Source organism: Gallinula chloropus, assembly GCF_964237585.1.
Source record: "Gallinula chloropus genome assembly, chromosome: 15".
NCBI classification, from domain to species: domain Eukaryota; kingdom Metazoa; phylum Chordata; class Aves; order Gruiformes; family Rallidae; genus Gallinula; species Gallinula chloropus.
In genome coordinates this window covers 3,090,221-3,104,919 of record NC_140100.1, presented here as the reverse complement: position 1 = coordinate 3,104,919, position 14,699 = coordinate 3,090,221, and the positions used below count along the sequence as shown (strand labels likewise).

The following is a 14,699-nucleotide window of genomic DNA, read 5'->3' as shown; positions in this document are numbered from 1 at the left end:
GCAATTTGGCAGCAGTTGTTAAGGAACAGGTGTCTGTGTCTCTTAGTAAAGCTTTTCTGTAATGACATCCTTCACTTCCCAGCAGCCATGAGGAGGCTAGAAGCTGAATAGGTGCAGTTGCTGGATTTGCTGCATCCCCCTATTCTGATTGTAACCATTTCCTCAAAGCACTTTGGAGGACATATGTGAGAGACATTGTCTTCATTTCCCCTTTTCTTTATCTCATGTGGATACACGGAGAGATTTTAACCTGGACTGCAGACTGGTCGCTTTCGTTAGTATTTTGTTGGCATTGTAAATTTTTCTTAGGAATTAAAAGATCAGACTTGGTTTTAAGGAAATCTTAAATTGGTGAAGGGCTTTGAGAGGAAGAATGATGCTAATGAACATATGTGGAATAATGTGAAATGGTTCTTCAAAAAATAATAAGACTTGTGAAGAAAAAAGTCAGGATAGGTGATGTTTTCTATGCCAAAAAATTGCTTGGGCGGGGAGTCTGAATAGCTCTCTGTTAGTACTGCTCTCAGTATCTTTCCTAGAGTAATGACATTGAGCCATATTACTAAACGCTGAATTTAGAAGCTTTTAAATAAGATTTTTCTTGTAATGCAGTCACTGTCCTTGGTTAGAGCAGTGGTACATGTAAATTTGGGCTAGGACATCTGGCTGGAAGCATTGATTAAATAGTACTGCGTGTAAGATTGCAGTATGACTATTTGGCATCGTGTACAAATTGCCAAATAAGTAATGAAGGTAAATAGACTAAGCTGGTATTTTAAAATTGAGCTTTACTGACTTCAGGCTAAGTCGTGTGTTCTTGATGCTCAGTACTGTACTGTAGCCATTATAGGACTTGCTCTTCTTGCATCTTACTGCAACAGGAATGATTTGCACCGCATGTAGTTGCTGAGTAGTGAAAAATGTGCATGTTCATGTACCAGTAGAGGCCAGTATACACCACCTGAAATCAATCAACAGCTATGGTAGTTCACATGATAGAAGTGAGTGGAAATAGACTTACCCTTCCTGTATGTTTTTACACTAACAAAGCAGCAGCTGTTCTGTCTTGTAAGCAGAAGTTCTTACATGTTACCAAGTTCTTCAATTTGCAGTAGCGTTATGTCAGCAGCTGAAAGAAGCTTTGACATAAACATATGGAGAGAAAAGAGGAAAAAAAATGGGAGGAAGAAAATCAGGGAGGCTGTTTTGAATTAACTTCATTTATATTCTTTTTTGTGTTGTGTTTTTTTTAAGGTCCAAGTCTCCCTATAGTGCTTCATCTTACTCTAGAAGTTCGTATACCTACTCGAAGTCAAGATCAGGTTCCTCCCGCTCTCGTTCCTACTCTCGATCTTTTAGCCGTTCCCATTCCCGCTCCTACTCCCGATCGCCACCGTATCAAAGAAGAGGCAAAGGGAAGAGCCGTAATTACCGTTCTAGGTCAAGGTCCCATGGGTATCATCGGTCAAGGTCAAGGTCACCCCCGTACAGACGGTACCATTCACGGTCGCGGTCTCCGGTATTTAGAGGCCAGTCTCCCACTAAACGGACAATACCTCAAGGGGAAGCAGAAAGGGAATATTTTAACAGATACAGAGAAGTTCCTCCGTATGATATGAAAGCTTACTATGGCAGATCTATTGACTTCAGAGATCCATGTGAAAAGGAAAGGTACAGAGAATGGGAAAGGAACTATAGAGAATGGTATGAGAAGTTTTACAAGGGCTATGCTGTTGGCGCTCAGCCTCGACCTCCAGTAAACAGAGAGAACTTTTCTCCAGATAGGTTTGGTCCAGCTGGGACCAGACGAGAGAATTCGCCGTATGCTCGGGGTCGTAGGGAGGATTATCCTGGTGGGCAGAGCCACAGGAATCGTAATATAGCTGGCAATTACCCTGAAAAACCTTCTGGAAGAGAGAGCCATGGCATCAAAGATCCTACAAAATCAAAAGAGAAGGAGGTAGAAAATCCACTGGGAGACGGCAAAGGAAATAAACATAAAAAACACCGGAAGAGAAGAAAAGGTGATGAGAATGAAGGGTTTCCCAATGCTGAGTTGTTAGAAGGTGCGAGAAAACCAAGAGAGCCAGTTGCAGCAGAAGATGTCAAGACGGACTCTCTGTTCATGGTACCAAGCAGGGATGATGCCACCCCCGTGAGAGATGAGCCAATGGAAGCAGATTCTATTGCTTTCAAACCAGTGTCTGAAAAGGAGAAAAAAGAGAAGGACAAGCCAAAAGCAAAAGTTGAGAAGACAAAGAGGAAAGTTGAAGTGGCTGCTCCTCCTAAGAAAGACAGCGTAACAAAGCCAGCTAAAGCGACCCAAGAGAAGACAGACACCGACCGTGAAAAATCTCCTCGAGCGGAACCTCCTGTGAAGAAGGTGAAGGAGGAGGTGCCAAAGACTGACAGTGTTAAAACATCTTCCTCTCAGAAGGATGAGAAGGCTCTTGGTACTCCACGGAAAGCTCATCCCAAAGTGACAAAAGATCACCCAGAAACCAGGCCAGCCAAGGAGGAAAAGGCAAAGAAAGACCATCCGAAAGAAACCAAGTCAGAGAAGCCCTCCAATAAAGAGGACAAGTCAAAAAAACCTGCTGATAAAAGCAAAACTTCTGATGCAAAACCTGAAAAAAGAAAAAGAAAAGCAGATGAAAAGGTTGATAAAGAACATGAAGCCACTTCCACAAAGGCCTCTAAACCAGAACCTGCTGAATCAAAAACATCACCGAAGGGAAAGACTGAGCCTGATGGTGAAAAGGGAGAGCGAACTCCAGAAAAGGATAAATCTGCTTTTCTTAACAACCCTGCAAAAAAGATTAAACTTAACCGAGAAACTGGCAAAAAGATTGTGAGTGGAGAGAATGTGCCACCTGCAAAAGAACCTGTTGAGAAACCTGAGCCAAGCAGCAGCAAAGTTAAACAGGAAAAAGCAAAGGGAAAAGTGAGAAGAAAAGTAACAGCAGCCGATGGATCTAGTTCAACTCTTGTAGATTACACCAGGTACCTCATTTCTTTTCCCATTCTTTCTTTCCTTTATTATTTATGAAGACTAATGAAAGGAATAGCTGAATCTCTGCCAAATGAGTGAATGATCAGTGATCTTTCCTGCTAAACTGTGCTTGGGTCAAAATCAAATTCTCTTAAAGAAAAGCAGTGGTGTACTGCACGGAAAGCTAATAAGGTTAATTCGTTGGTGATGTGTTTGACCCTTACTTCTGGGACTTTTTTCCTCTCTTACTCATTACATGTTTGCTCTTTGAAGTGTCTTCCTTCAAATCCAGCTTATTGCTAAAGGCAAGGATAATAGACATGCCTATACAGTGCAATATTTTGCATTTTAAATACTGCAGGGTACTTTAATGATCTGCTCTTGTCCATATGACATGAAATCCTGCCTTGCAGAAACAGCAGCTTGGTTGCCAATATGGTGTGCTGATGTTAGCATTGAGCACGGTGCCATGTTGACACAGTTATGCTGCTTCCTGCTCAGTGCCAACTTGTTTGCCACTTATCTTGGAGAGATCTCGACCATATTCTGTTGTGTGAAATGAGAGGGCAGGAGGGAACAAATGGTTGAGAGTGTTACTGCTTATAGGGTGTCTAAAGAAGCAGGACTAAGCAAACAAGGCAATTAAGACCTCACTGGAGAATTGAGATAGTGTCTTGATACAGCATTTTTGTAAAGAAAAAAAACCACTGGGACATGAGGCTAAACCTTTTGTTCTGTACAGTAAGAAGATACTAAATTAATTATTTGTAATCTTAATTAGCAGACTCTTTCTCTTGTCTGTTCTCTTAATTGAACATTTTTGGGGAAAAAAAGAAGTGAATATTTAAATGGAAGCAAAAGCCATTTTAGAAAAGGCTCCAAAAGATGGTGGTCCCTGTATCTCTCCTGTTACTAATGCGTGCTTTTTGCCTCTTAGCACCAGTTCTACTGGAGGAAGCCCTGTTAGAAAGACTGAAGAAAAGCCAGATACAAAAAGAACTGTCATTAAGACCATGGAGGAGTATAATAATGATATAACAGCCCCCGCTGAAGACGTCATTATTATGATCCAGGTCCCTCAGTCAAAGTGGGATAAAGATGACTTTGAGTCTGAAGAGGAAGATATTAAATCTACCCAGGTGCCTGCAAATGTAGGAAAACCTGCTAGTGTTATTAAAAATGTGAGTGCTAAGCCACCAAACCCCATAAAACACAATGAAAAAGAGACAGAGCCTTTGGAGAAAACACAGAAAACTACAAAAGAGGTGAGTTATGACAGCTCCCAGCATGATGCAAAAAGCTCAAAAAGTTCAGTGTCAAATGAAAAAGGAAAAACCAAAGACCGGGATCATTCTGTGTCAGACAAGGACACTTCTGAGAAGAGAAAGAGCAACACTCAGCCAGAGAAAGACCACTCAGAACGTGCAACTGAGCAAGGAAATGGGAAAAATATTTCTCAATCTTCCAAGGACAGCAGATCTTCAGAGAAACATGATCCTGGCCGTGGTTCCACTGCGAAGGACTTTACTCCGAACCGCGACAAAAAGTCCGACCACGATGGCAACAGAGATCATTCTAGTTCCAAGCGTAGAGATGAAAAGAGTGAGTTAGCAAGGAGGAAAGATTCCCCTTCTCGAAACAGAGAGTCTACATCAGCACAGAAGAGTAAGCCAAGAGAGGAACGGGCAGAGCCATCCAAAAAGGGTGCTGGAGATGCCAAAAGGAGCAGCTACAGCCCTTCGCGTGAGCGGAAGCAGTCTGATCACAAAGCAGCTCACGATTCCAAGCGTCCGTTGGAGGAAAACAAGCCTCAAGATAAAAATTCAGGAAAAGAGAAGGAAAAAGAGAAAGAGAAGCATGTACCAGAAGTAAAGAGCAATAAAGAGAAAGAGCCAAGTGGTAACAAACCACCCTTGAAACAAGAATCCCCAGAAGTAAAAACTGAGAAAGAAAACGTGAGTGGGCAAAACGACAAAAGTGTTGTCAAACCCAAGCCTCAGGTAAGCAGCTCCTCACGGCTCTCCTCTGACCTAACTCGAGAGACCGATGAGGCTGCCTTTGTACCAGACTACAATGAAAGTGACAGTGAGAGTAATGTATCTGCAAAAGATGAAGAAGCTGCGGGTAAAACTCCAAAAGAACCAAAAGAAAAGTCTGTGGAAAAGGTGAAAGAGGATCCGGCAGCACCTGCTGCCGCTGAGCAGCCTGAAGCGAGTCAGAGTCAAAGCAGTCCCAGTGTTAGCCGCAGCCGTAGTCAGAGCCCCTCTGAGAGCCAGACTCGAAGCCACAGCAGCAGTGCCAGCTCAGGAGAGAGTCAGGACAGCAAGAAAAAGAAAAAGAAGAAAGAGAAGAAGAAGCACAAGAAGCATAAGAAACACAAGAAGCATAAGAAACACATTGGGAATGAAACAGAATTGGAAAAGAGCCAAAAACACAAACACAAGAAGAAAAAATCGAAGAAGAGCAAAGATAAAGAGAAAGATGACCAAAAAGTGAAAGCTGTCACTACATAGGGTGACAGATAATTAAAAAAATGACTTAATTCCTAAGTCATCTGTATTAAATTTTGTTAAAATGTAAACGAATTCAAGCGTTGTAAATAATGACATGAAAGACCCTGTGCTGCACTTAAAATATTGCTGCTTGATTATTTGATTTTTACATCAGAGCTTTATAAAAGTGAACATTTTGTACAGAATTGTGAGTTGTGACCATGTAACATGAAAGGTTTTGCTGGGGCATCTTATTTTTAACCACCGTTAATTAGTTTGGGTGGAGTTTACTGTACTGTGAAAATTTTCACATTTGAATTTTTTTTAATTGCCTGGCAGAAGAAGCTGGTATCAGTTATAAAATATCAGCAGAATGATTTGCAGAATACATTACAGCCCTGTTATGTCACTTTTTGATTACAATAAAAAGTTTTCAGTAAACTATCCAATGTGATGAGCTTTCCACTGGCAGCTGGACGTGAGCAAAGCGTGGTGACAGGAAAAGGCTACCTGGTAGCCAGCCCCTGTGAAACACTAACATGTCCCTGGGTTTGCGTTTGCAGAGACTGCTAGGACTGTAAGTCTTTTGGACTGATGCAACGTGTGGAGCTGTTGCCAAGAGGTGTGCTTTCATCGTGTGCCAAGTAGGCGTGGGTTGATATTGTGGGTGTTGGTGTATGGCCCCCAAACCAGCCACTGTGTGCAGCTGGTGCCCAGCTGTAAAATAACGTTGGGGAGTGAGCTGTCACATGTCAGTGTTGTTCCTGGTTTAGAGAGCAAACGTTTACATGTGTGACTTTAAGATCATAGAATGGGTTACATTGGAAGGGACCTTTAAAGGTCATCTAGCCCAATCCCCCTGCAGTGAGCAGGGACATCTTCTCTAGATCAGGTTGCTCAAAGCCCCATCAAGCCTGACCTTGAAGGTCTCTGGGGATGGGGCCTCCACCTTTTTCTAGTTTATAACCATTACCCCTCGTCCTGTTGCTGTATGCCCTTGTGAACAGTCCTTCCTCAGCTTTCTTACAGGCACCTTCCAGGGATTGGAAGCTGCAGTAAGGTCTCCCCGGAGCCTTCTCTTCTCCAAGCTGAACAAGCCCAACTCCCTCAGCCTGTCTTCACAGGAGAGGTGCTCCAGCCCTTTGATCATTTGTGTGGCTTTCCTCTGGACGTGCTCCAACAGGTCCATGTCCTTCATGTACTGAGGGCTCCAAGCTGGACGCGGTGTAATCTGTATTTTTTCTTAACGATGCTGATCACCAGGATGTTTGTGGTTATAAATAGAGGCTTTATTCTTAGTGCTTTCATCTGGGGGTGCCACGCGATACAGAACTAATCTTTGTTAGGTGGGAGGCTTGGCACAAGAACGCCCAGCCTGCTAGAAAGGCCGGGCCTCTGCTTTGAACAGGGATAGGAAATCTAGAGCATGGAAATTTAATTAGCTTGATAATTTTAAGACAGAACTTACAAAAAAAAAAAAGTGACAGTGGTGGGTGTTGCTCAGCTGTTGGAAATCTGGCAGGAGGAGGAGTGCTGCTCCTTGCACATTAAGGGCAGAACATCCCTGTAGAAATTGACCTTGGGAGTGGAAGCCCTTGACTGTGGCTCTGGGGTTTTTCAAGTAGAGTTCTGTCCGAAAGCACTGAGTTAAAGCAGTGTGTCAGGCTCCCTGCTTGCAGGGGCTGTTCTGTTCAAAAAGTGCTGCTGTTTATAGGGACCAGTACTAGGGGTTTAGCAGTGAGGAAAGTAATCACAATTCCTTGTCTTCTCAGTGGGACTGATGCTCGTGTGTTTAACACTGGGTCAGACACCCAGCATCCCAAACTGCTGGTGGTTAAGGGAGGAGAAACAAGTGTTAGTCCTGGATGTCACTTCCAGTACTTTGTACCTTTCCATGTCAAGCCCTGTTCTTGGTGGGTTTATGCAGGTGTGCAATGCAAAGCAGCCTTTCCAATCAAACCACTTCAAAAATGGCATCACCAAGCACCGTCTGGAGGGGGTATGTACAGCAGCCTCAGCCTTGGCCTGGTCTGTGCTTGCAGGTGAGGCCCTGGAAACCAGATTTCTCTGCAGCTGGTTCTGGGAGCGCCCTTCAGCCTAAAGGCAATGGGGAAAATTTAGGACCTGGTGAGATGGGATTAGTGCCTTCGCAATCAAGGTTCTGAATAGCTGGTGAACTTGCATGGAAGTGAAATTTTGGAAATTTAGGGAATAGTTGTATAAAACCAGGCAAAATTGTGTACTTTTACATAACCTTGTGCTGAAAAGGCTGCAGTCAAAGCCCATTTCAATGCTCAGTTCAACTCCTGTGTTTCCTGAGCACTGTAGCAGCATTACTGGTGATTTTTCAGCCTTCCATGATCATAGCTTACTCTGCACGTGGAGTTTCTCCTGGTGGCTTTTTCCCAAGCTTTTTGAGCTGAAGACACCGGGGATGCAGTTACATGTGAGCCTGAATAGGTGGGTGTTACTTAGAGTTGTGCCTACAAGCCTTCTGACTGAATTCCTGGAGTTTTTATGCCATGCTGGCAGTAGGGATGTGTCCCAACGGGGTGCTCGGGGTGATGGGAGATGCTCCTGTGGTTTCACTGCAGGTGGTGAGATGGTTTTAGCCACAGCACAGCGACACCTGCCTACAGAGCAAGGCCAGCTCTGAGCCTCAGTCAGACTGTGAACAGCTGGCAGCTCGGTGAGTATCTTTAGTGTGTTCCACCTTCCCTTCCGTGGAAATGATGGTGGATCCCTGGAGCCAATGTCCCTCAGCTCCTGCCGTCAGCCAGGGCAGACTGTGCCTGAATGGTTTGACCTACCAAGAGCTGGAAAAGCTCAGGTGGGAAAGGGGGATTTGAAAATCTGTGTGTAAATGGTGAAACAGAAACTGCCCCGAGGTGGATGAGAGGCTGGTAGGGTGTCCTGTGAAATGTAGGAACAGTGTGAAAATGAAGATGAGGCAGTTATGGGGTGGGATAGTGTTGTGCATGGGCAGAGATAAAAAAACTTGGGATGCAGAATGAGTTTCGGTGAGAAGCCCTAGTGACTGCTTTGCACTCTGAACCAGGGGCCAGGGATGGAGAGCACAGACTCTGATCAGTGAGAAGTCGTCATGGGTGACAGGGCAGTTGGTAAATATGCTTCTGCTTAAGTCTTCACTGGGAAGGGTTGTCATTTCTACATGCAGCCAGGTGTCTTCCAGGGCTGGAGTGTTTGTTACTGGAGTTTTTAAGGTCCTGATTAAACCCAAATGCCAGGCAGAAATCACAGCTTTCAGAGAAAGGGCTCCCAAATTGTTCCTTGTGTTCTTGCCTAGCCAGCTGAGCGGCTTGGGTCTGTATTGAAATGGGATCAGCAGAGATGTGCTTTTTGCATCGTTGACCCCTAACTGTGCTCCACGGGAAGGAGTTTCATCTAAAATACTCATACTGCGAGCTTGGCCATCCTCTCAGTCACCTGGCATGAGTGTAGCAGCCACCAAGCCATCCTGTCTGCAACCCCAGCTGGTGCAGGATGGGGGGCAGGTGATGGGACAGCCCTGGCGTGCAGTGGCTCGTGTGTGGGTTGGCCGAATGCAGCCAGCAGAGGAGCAGGGCCAGGTCTGGGTGCTGGTGTCACACACAGGGGCTGGTCCAGTGTGGGTGTCTGGTGAGGGAGGGACCTGGCAGGGAGGGTCACCTCCTCCTGGGCACCAGCCCATCGCGGTGGGAGGCAGCTGCTGCCCCCCAAGTTCAGTTAACGGTCAGGGTCAGGAAGAGAAAGCAAAGGCAGCCCAAGGTTGAAAGAGGCAACACCTCTGAAGGAGACTAATTAAAAGGAAGAGCTAATCAAGGCCTGGAGCTTGCAGGAGTCCCGCTGGGCTGGGGGATGCTGGTTGAGCTGGCGGCGGAGCACACCTTTTGGGGGAATGAGGCTCCCTAATTAAAAAGGGAGAGCAGTGCTCAGTGGTGGGGGCTGGTGGAAGCTATTAGGACTCTGCCAGCTTTGGGAGCATCGCCCTCACGGAGCCGCTCCACTGCGTGATGGCAGTGAGGGTCCTGCTGGGGCTGGGGAGTGGAGCTGGACTCCTGCCCGGGGTTGATGAGTAACTCATTCAAGAAGCACACAGTAAAGCTCGTGACCAGTTGGAGGACGGATTCACCTGCTCTCCAGCTCCAAGATGATTCATCCAGGGCTTGCACAGGGAAGCTGGGCTCCAGCTGGCAGGGTGGTGGCAGTGGGGTGCTGGGGTACCAGCCCTGGGAACGTACAGGCACGTAGAGGCATGGAGAAGGGTGCTTCCAGGGCAAAGCTCTTGTCCCAGCCCCACAGGGAGGGCTGGTGGGGACATGGCAGTCCTGATCCCCCCAGCTGGCTTGTTTCTGGGGCCTCACTGCCCTTGGGGATGATGCTGCGGGTGCAAAACTCTTGGGGCTGCCTGGTCATGCTGTTAATTAGCACCCAATTACGGCCTGTGATCTGTGAGGTGACCCAAGCCAGGCACAGTCCCCATCTCTGGCAGGGAAGCAGCCCTTATCCACGGCTGGCAGGGAGCCAGGGGGGGTCCCTATGCACCCTCCACACATCTGGCTGCACGCCCTGACCCTGCAGTGCCAGCAGGATGCTGTTTGCTTAAAGCCAGCAGGTAGTTTGGGTGTAGGGCCTTTCATTTCACCTCCCTAATGTATAATCTCGAGTCAATTTCAATAACAAGTGAAATGTTTTGCTGATTCCCAGCCTTGTTTGAATTCCCTCCCATGCGGAGGACGGTGTGAGGCGATACAGTTAGGCACAGCAAGGCCAGCACAGGCACTTCTGGCTGCCTTCTCCAGGGAGGCACTAGCTTATAAAGCAACAGGCTTGCTTTTGTCCAAAATCACCTTGTTGGGCTCTTTTTTTGCTAAATACTTGGTGGCTCCCCAAGCATTTGCCTGCAGCCCCCTCCCAGCATTGCACCACTTCCCTGGCAAGGCTCAGTCCCATTGCAGTTGGCTCTTCTCTACCAAACCAGCCTCAGACAGACCCATGACCACGGCAATGGCTCCAACCAGGCTGGACACCGGCACCCCCTTCCCACTGGCCTGATCTGGGGAGGCAAACTGGGATGCTGTGGGGGTACAGGGGCCAATCCCTCTCCTGTGATTCTTGTGGTTGGGCTGTTCATCTCAGGGAGGTTCTCCCGCAGTGCTGCTCTGGGGCATCTCCTTTGTTTCCCCTGAGCGTGGTGTTTCTTTGCAGGAAATGTATTTTCCTGTTCCTGGTCTGACTTTACACCTTCTTACCCAAATGCGACACCCTCAGTCCACCCCAATGGCTTTCCTCTTCTACTGGTGAGCATCTCCCTGCCTGGAGTGCCACGAGGGTGCAGGGTGCTGGTGCATCCATGCGTTCTGCTGCACCCCAACACGTGAGTTAGAGCTCACAGGCTCAGGGCACTGACCAGTGTTTTGCACGTGGGGTCACACGACTCCACTCCTCCCTGGCTTGGTGTGTGCAATGCAGGAGTTGGCAGTGCCAGACCCGGGGCGGGTGTGCGGGGCACGTGGTACCAGTGTCCTGGGAGTGTGGGGCCAGGTGAACCCCAGGGCCCTTGTAGATGGTCTTGGCTCCACAGCATGCAGGGGGTGATGGCACCTTTCCAGACCCACCACGACTGCGTTCCTACGGCCCTGGTGGGTCACGCCAGGCTCGTCCAGGCAGGGGAGATGGTTCTGGAGGAGAAAGATGAAGAGGAAGATGCCATGTGAAGGATGGGGTGCCCAGAGGGACTCCAGCTGCGTTTGCTGCACCGAGGGGGACACCTGGTGTTGGTGCAGCCCTGGCTCCATGGGGATGACGTCACTGCTGGGCATGAGGGGCTGAACAAGCTCGCTGCTGAGCCCATGACCCATTTTCCCTCCCCACGCAGCGAGGGCTTCACTCACCAGTTCAAAGCCCAGCTCCCCCGCAGGGCTGCGGGCAGAGCCTGCCCTGGCATCTCCAGCCTGATCTTCAAGCATCCTCCTCCTCAAGTGGGAATGCCTCTGCCAGCTCCGCCAGCGCCTGCTCCTTCAAGAGGTAAACGAAGGGTTGAATAACTAGCAAGGGCAGTGAAATTCCTTGGCTTTAACTTCTATCAGCTCTGCTGTCATGTGTCCCAGCTGGGGAGGTGGGATGGGGCTGCCCTGGCTGGGCACCCTCCCACCCCATCGCCCTGAGCTGGGGCAGGATGAGGCTTTTGCAGGCGGTTTTTCCACCCATGTTCTGCGTGTGCGTGCGCACGCCTGGGCTTCTGTCGCCCTTTTGTGAGCAAAACAGTTGTTTAGTAGCAGCGAGCAAGGGCTCCTTGCCAAGCCTGCCTAATTAAGATTAAGCATATGCAGATTTGCCTTGTTTTCAGCTAATGACAGCTGCAAACAATTATTTGTCATGCTTGCTGACTGTTGATTGGTAAAGGCGAGGCCGAGCGAGGCTCCAACGTGGATGTGGGTGTGATGAGCGGTGTCAGCCCTCCCGGTGTCTGGCTGCCACTCAGGGCTCAGCCCTGTGGCCTCAGTGTTCCCTGGCTGTGGGGCAGCCGGCTCCAGCATCACCCCCGCAGCTCCCTGGGTCGGGGTCTGCAGGAGGTGGGAAGTGGTTTTGTTTTGTTCTCAGCGTTGCCCATCAGCACAGGCACATCGTGAGCCTTTCACGGGGTGATAAATAAAGATGTCTGCAAGCGTGTGTGACGTCTGCAGCTCCGAGCCAGCAGCCCTCATCAATTCTCTGCAAGCTGAGAACCAAAGCAGAGACTAAATGAGGCAGGAGGCTTCCTGCCCGCAGTCCTGCTCTGAGTGCAGCTCAGGAACGCCTTGGCACCTCTCCAAAACGCCTGGGCTTTTTAAGGACATGCTCAGAAAGAGCTTGAGTTCATTATTTCATCCTTTTTTTTTTTTCTTTAATGATTGTTGTTATGCTGATGAAAGGAGAGAGCCTTTGCCACAAAAGGATGCCCCAGCGAAGGAAGCGCTCTTGCATCCCGGATGCAAACGCTCTGCATTGTTTTAAGGGTGGTGTGGAAATGAGGACGTGGGGGGAAAAAATAGTCACTGCAGAGATATAATTACGTTCTGTTTGACATACATGCTGCTCGGTGCTGTGTGCCTCCTGGACCTGCGTGCTCCCACCACATCCCCTGCCCCGCTCTGCAGCCCCAGGCAGACACATTTGGGGTTCATCCCTGGGCTGTTCTGTTCAGGCTGTCCCCACTGAGAGTTTGTCCTTGACCCTGAGGGCCAGGAGCAAACAGTGCTTGGAAGCTGAGACAGGCGGGTACATGGCAGCCCCAAGGCAAGGAGGAGGCAGAGGCACCCCTGTCCCATCCCCATGCAGCCCCGGGCTCCGGCCACTCGTCCGAGGGCCGTGCCCAGCCCTGGTGCTCAGTGGTCACTGGCCACATCCCCTGCCCACCGAGTCCCTGGGCTCTGAAAGGAGCTGGAGCTGCTCCTGCGAGGAGCCGAGTCAAACGCTCAGATGCTTCTTGAGAATATTTTGGAGCGTTCCTGATTTTAATTGGGTTTACTTAATTATTATTTACTTTGACTGAAGAAACTGTTGTTATTTAAACAACGCTGGTTTTGCCAAAACACTGTCACGGAGAAGCTGCTTTCCCTTTAGGAGCCCTCAAACATGGGCTTCCTTCCAAGCCCCTCGGCTCAGCGGCACGTGGAGCATCATTGCTTGTGCTCCTGCTCCTTCCCGGGCTGGGAGCACAGCTCAGTGCTAAGGGACAGCAGTCCCAGCTGCACAGCGGGGAGGGTGAAATGGGAGCTTTGTGCTGTGTCCAACGCACCCGTAGTGTTTCTTGTTGGAGTCTGGCAGGGCTGAAGGTCTCAGCTGTGAGCGTCCCGTGGCTGGTCAGACCCTGGTGTGCCTTGAGGAGTCTGCAAGGCGAAGGGAGGACAGATCTGAAGAGCATCTGCACACACAGCAAGGATAAAGGGCTGAACTCAGAAGACCGGTGGGCAGCAAGCTGAACCTCTGAGGATGAAAAGCGGTCTGTAATTATGGACAGGAGCACTAACCAGCAGCTGTGCTGGATTATGAGCAGACGTTCTCATTTCCAGCCATAGTGTGGGGTTGGGTTTTGTTCTTTTTTTTTTTTTCTCTTGTTAACAGCCACGATGTCCCACCTACCACTGAGGTGACACAGCCAGGCAGGGGACCTGGGTCTAAGGACCCGACCCCACCATGCTGCGGCTGGGTTGGGTGAGCAGAGATTTGCCTGGGCTTCCCAATTTGTCTGTTGTGCCACAGGCAGCAGGACAATCCTGGAGAAAAATCCTGCCTCTTCTCAATTCAGCATCTGACTTAAGAGGAGCCAGGATTATGTTTGGGATCCTTCCCTGACAACGGGGCCCTTTTTGTGTCCCTGAGGACCGTGAGGGCCCAGCCAGGTGAGGAAGGCTGAAGGGAATGAGCAGTTAGGAAGGTACTGGGAGTCTGAAAGGATGCAGCCCTGTGCTAGGTCATTGAACCAGCCTTTCTTTCAAAAGCCAGAGCCTGGGATGAGCGAGTGTTTGCTGTGAAGCAGCACTTTCCTCCCCGGTCAGGATTGCTCTTCGGTGTGGGACACGCTGAAGCTCTGATGTATGTTTTGATGTTGTCTAATGAGCATCTTGTATGCTTCTGCTATTGCTGTCTGGCACATTGGAAGGAAATCTGTAGCTATTACACGGAGGAGATAGGAGAAACCATCCACTTGTATGTGAGTGTTTTCCGATCCAAGCTGCTGAATATTCAACAAAAGTCATTTGTGACCTATATTCGGTGTAATTGCTGTTATTGCAGGGTAGGTAGCAGGGATGTCAGCGCCAGCACCACCGAACGCGGCTCTTGTCTCTGCATCTCGTTGTGCAAAAGGTAATTGGGAAGGGGAGGGAGGCAGGACGGGTGCAGCCGCCTCCAGCTGCTTTGCCAGCGTCTCCACGCTCCTGAATCTCCCCTCGGGGAACTCTTGCTTCCCAAAATCTTGATGTAAAGAGCACGCTGTTCTAAAGGAAATACAAAGTGAATTGAAGAGGAGGTAGATCCCACCGGGATGCGCGGTGTGTGCGGGACCCGTGGGAGCACTGGAGCTCCTGGGCTGCCCCAGGGATGGGGCTGGTGGTTCACCCAAAGGTGCATTTTGGGCTGCAGTGTTGGGGAGCCTCACCTCCCACCCCTCACTTTGCCCTTCTGACCGTTCTGCCCCTGTTTGCTCAGCACAGCTGGTTTTGGGAGCGGGC

The 14,699-nt window shown here is 49.0% G+C and overlaps 1 protein-coding gene across 1 annotated transcript in view; it reads left to right on the top strand.

The window, feature by feature from the left end:
* Positions 1 to 5,928, top strand: part of RBBP6 (RB binding protein 6, ubiquitin ligase) — a 30,720-nt gene extending 24,792 nt beyond the window's left edge. Inside the window, exons 16-17 of the mRNA XM_084270962.1 lie at positions 1,255 to 3,003; positions 3,930 to 5,928. Coding sequence (XP_084127088.1) covers positions 1,255 to 3,003; positions 3,930 to 5,505 — 3,325 coding nt within the window. The 3' untranslated portion in view covers positions 5,506 to 5,928. The remainder of the gene's footprint in view (positions 1 to 1,254; positions 3,004 to 3,929) is intronic.
* The last annotated feature ends 8,771 nt before the right edge of the window (positions 5,929 to 14,699 follow it).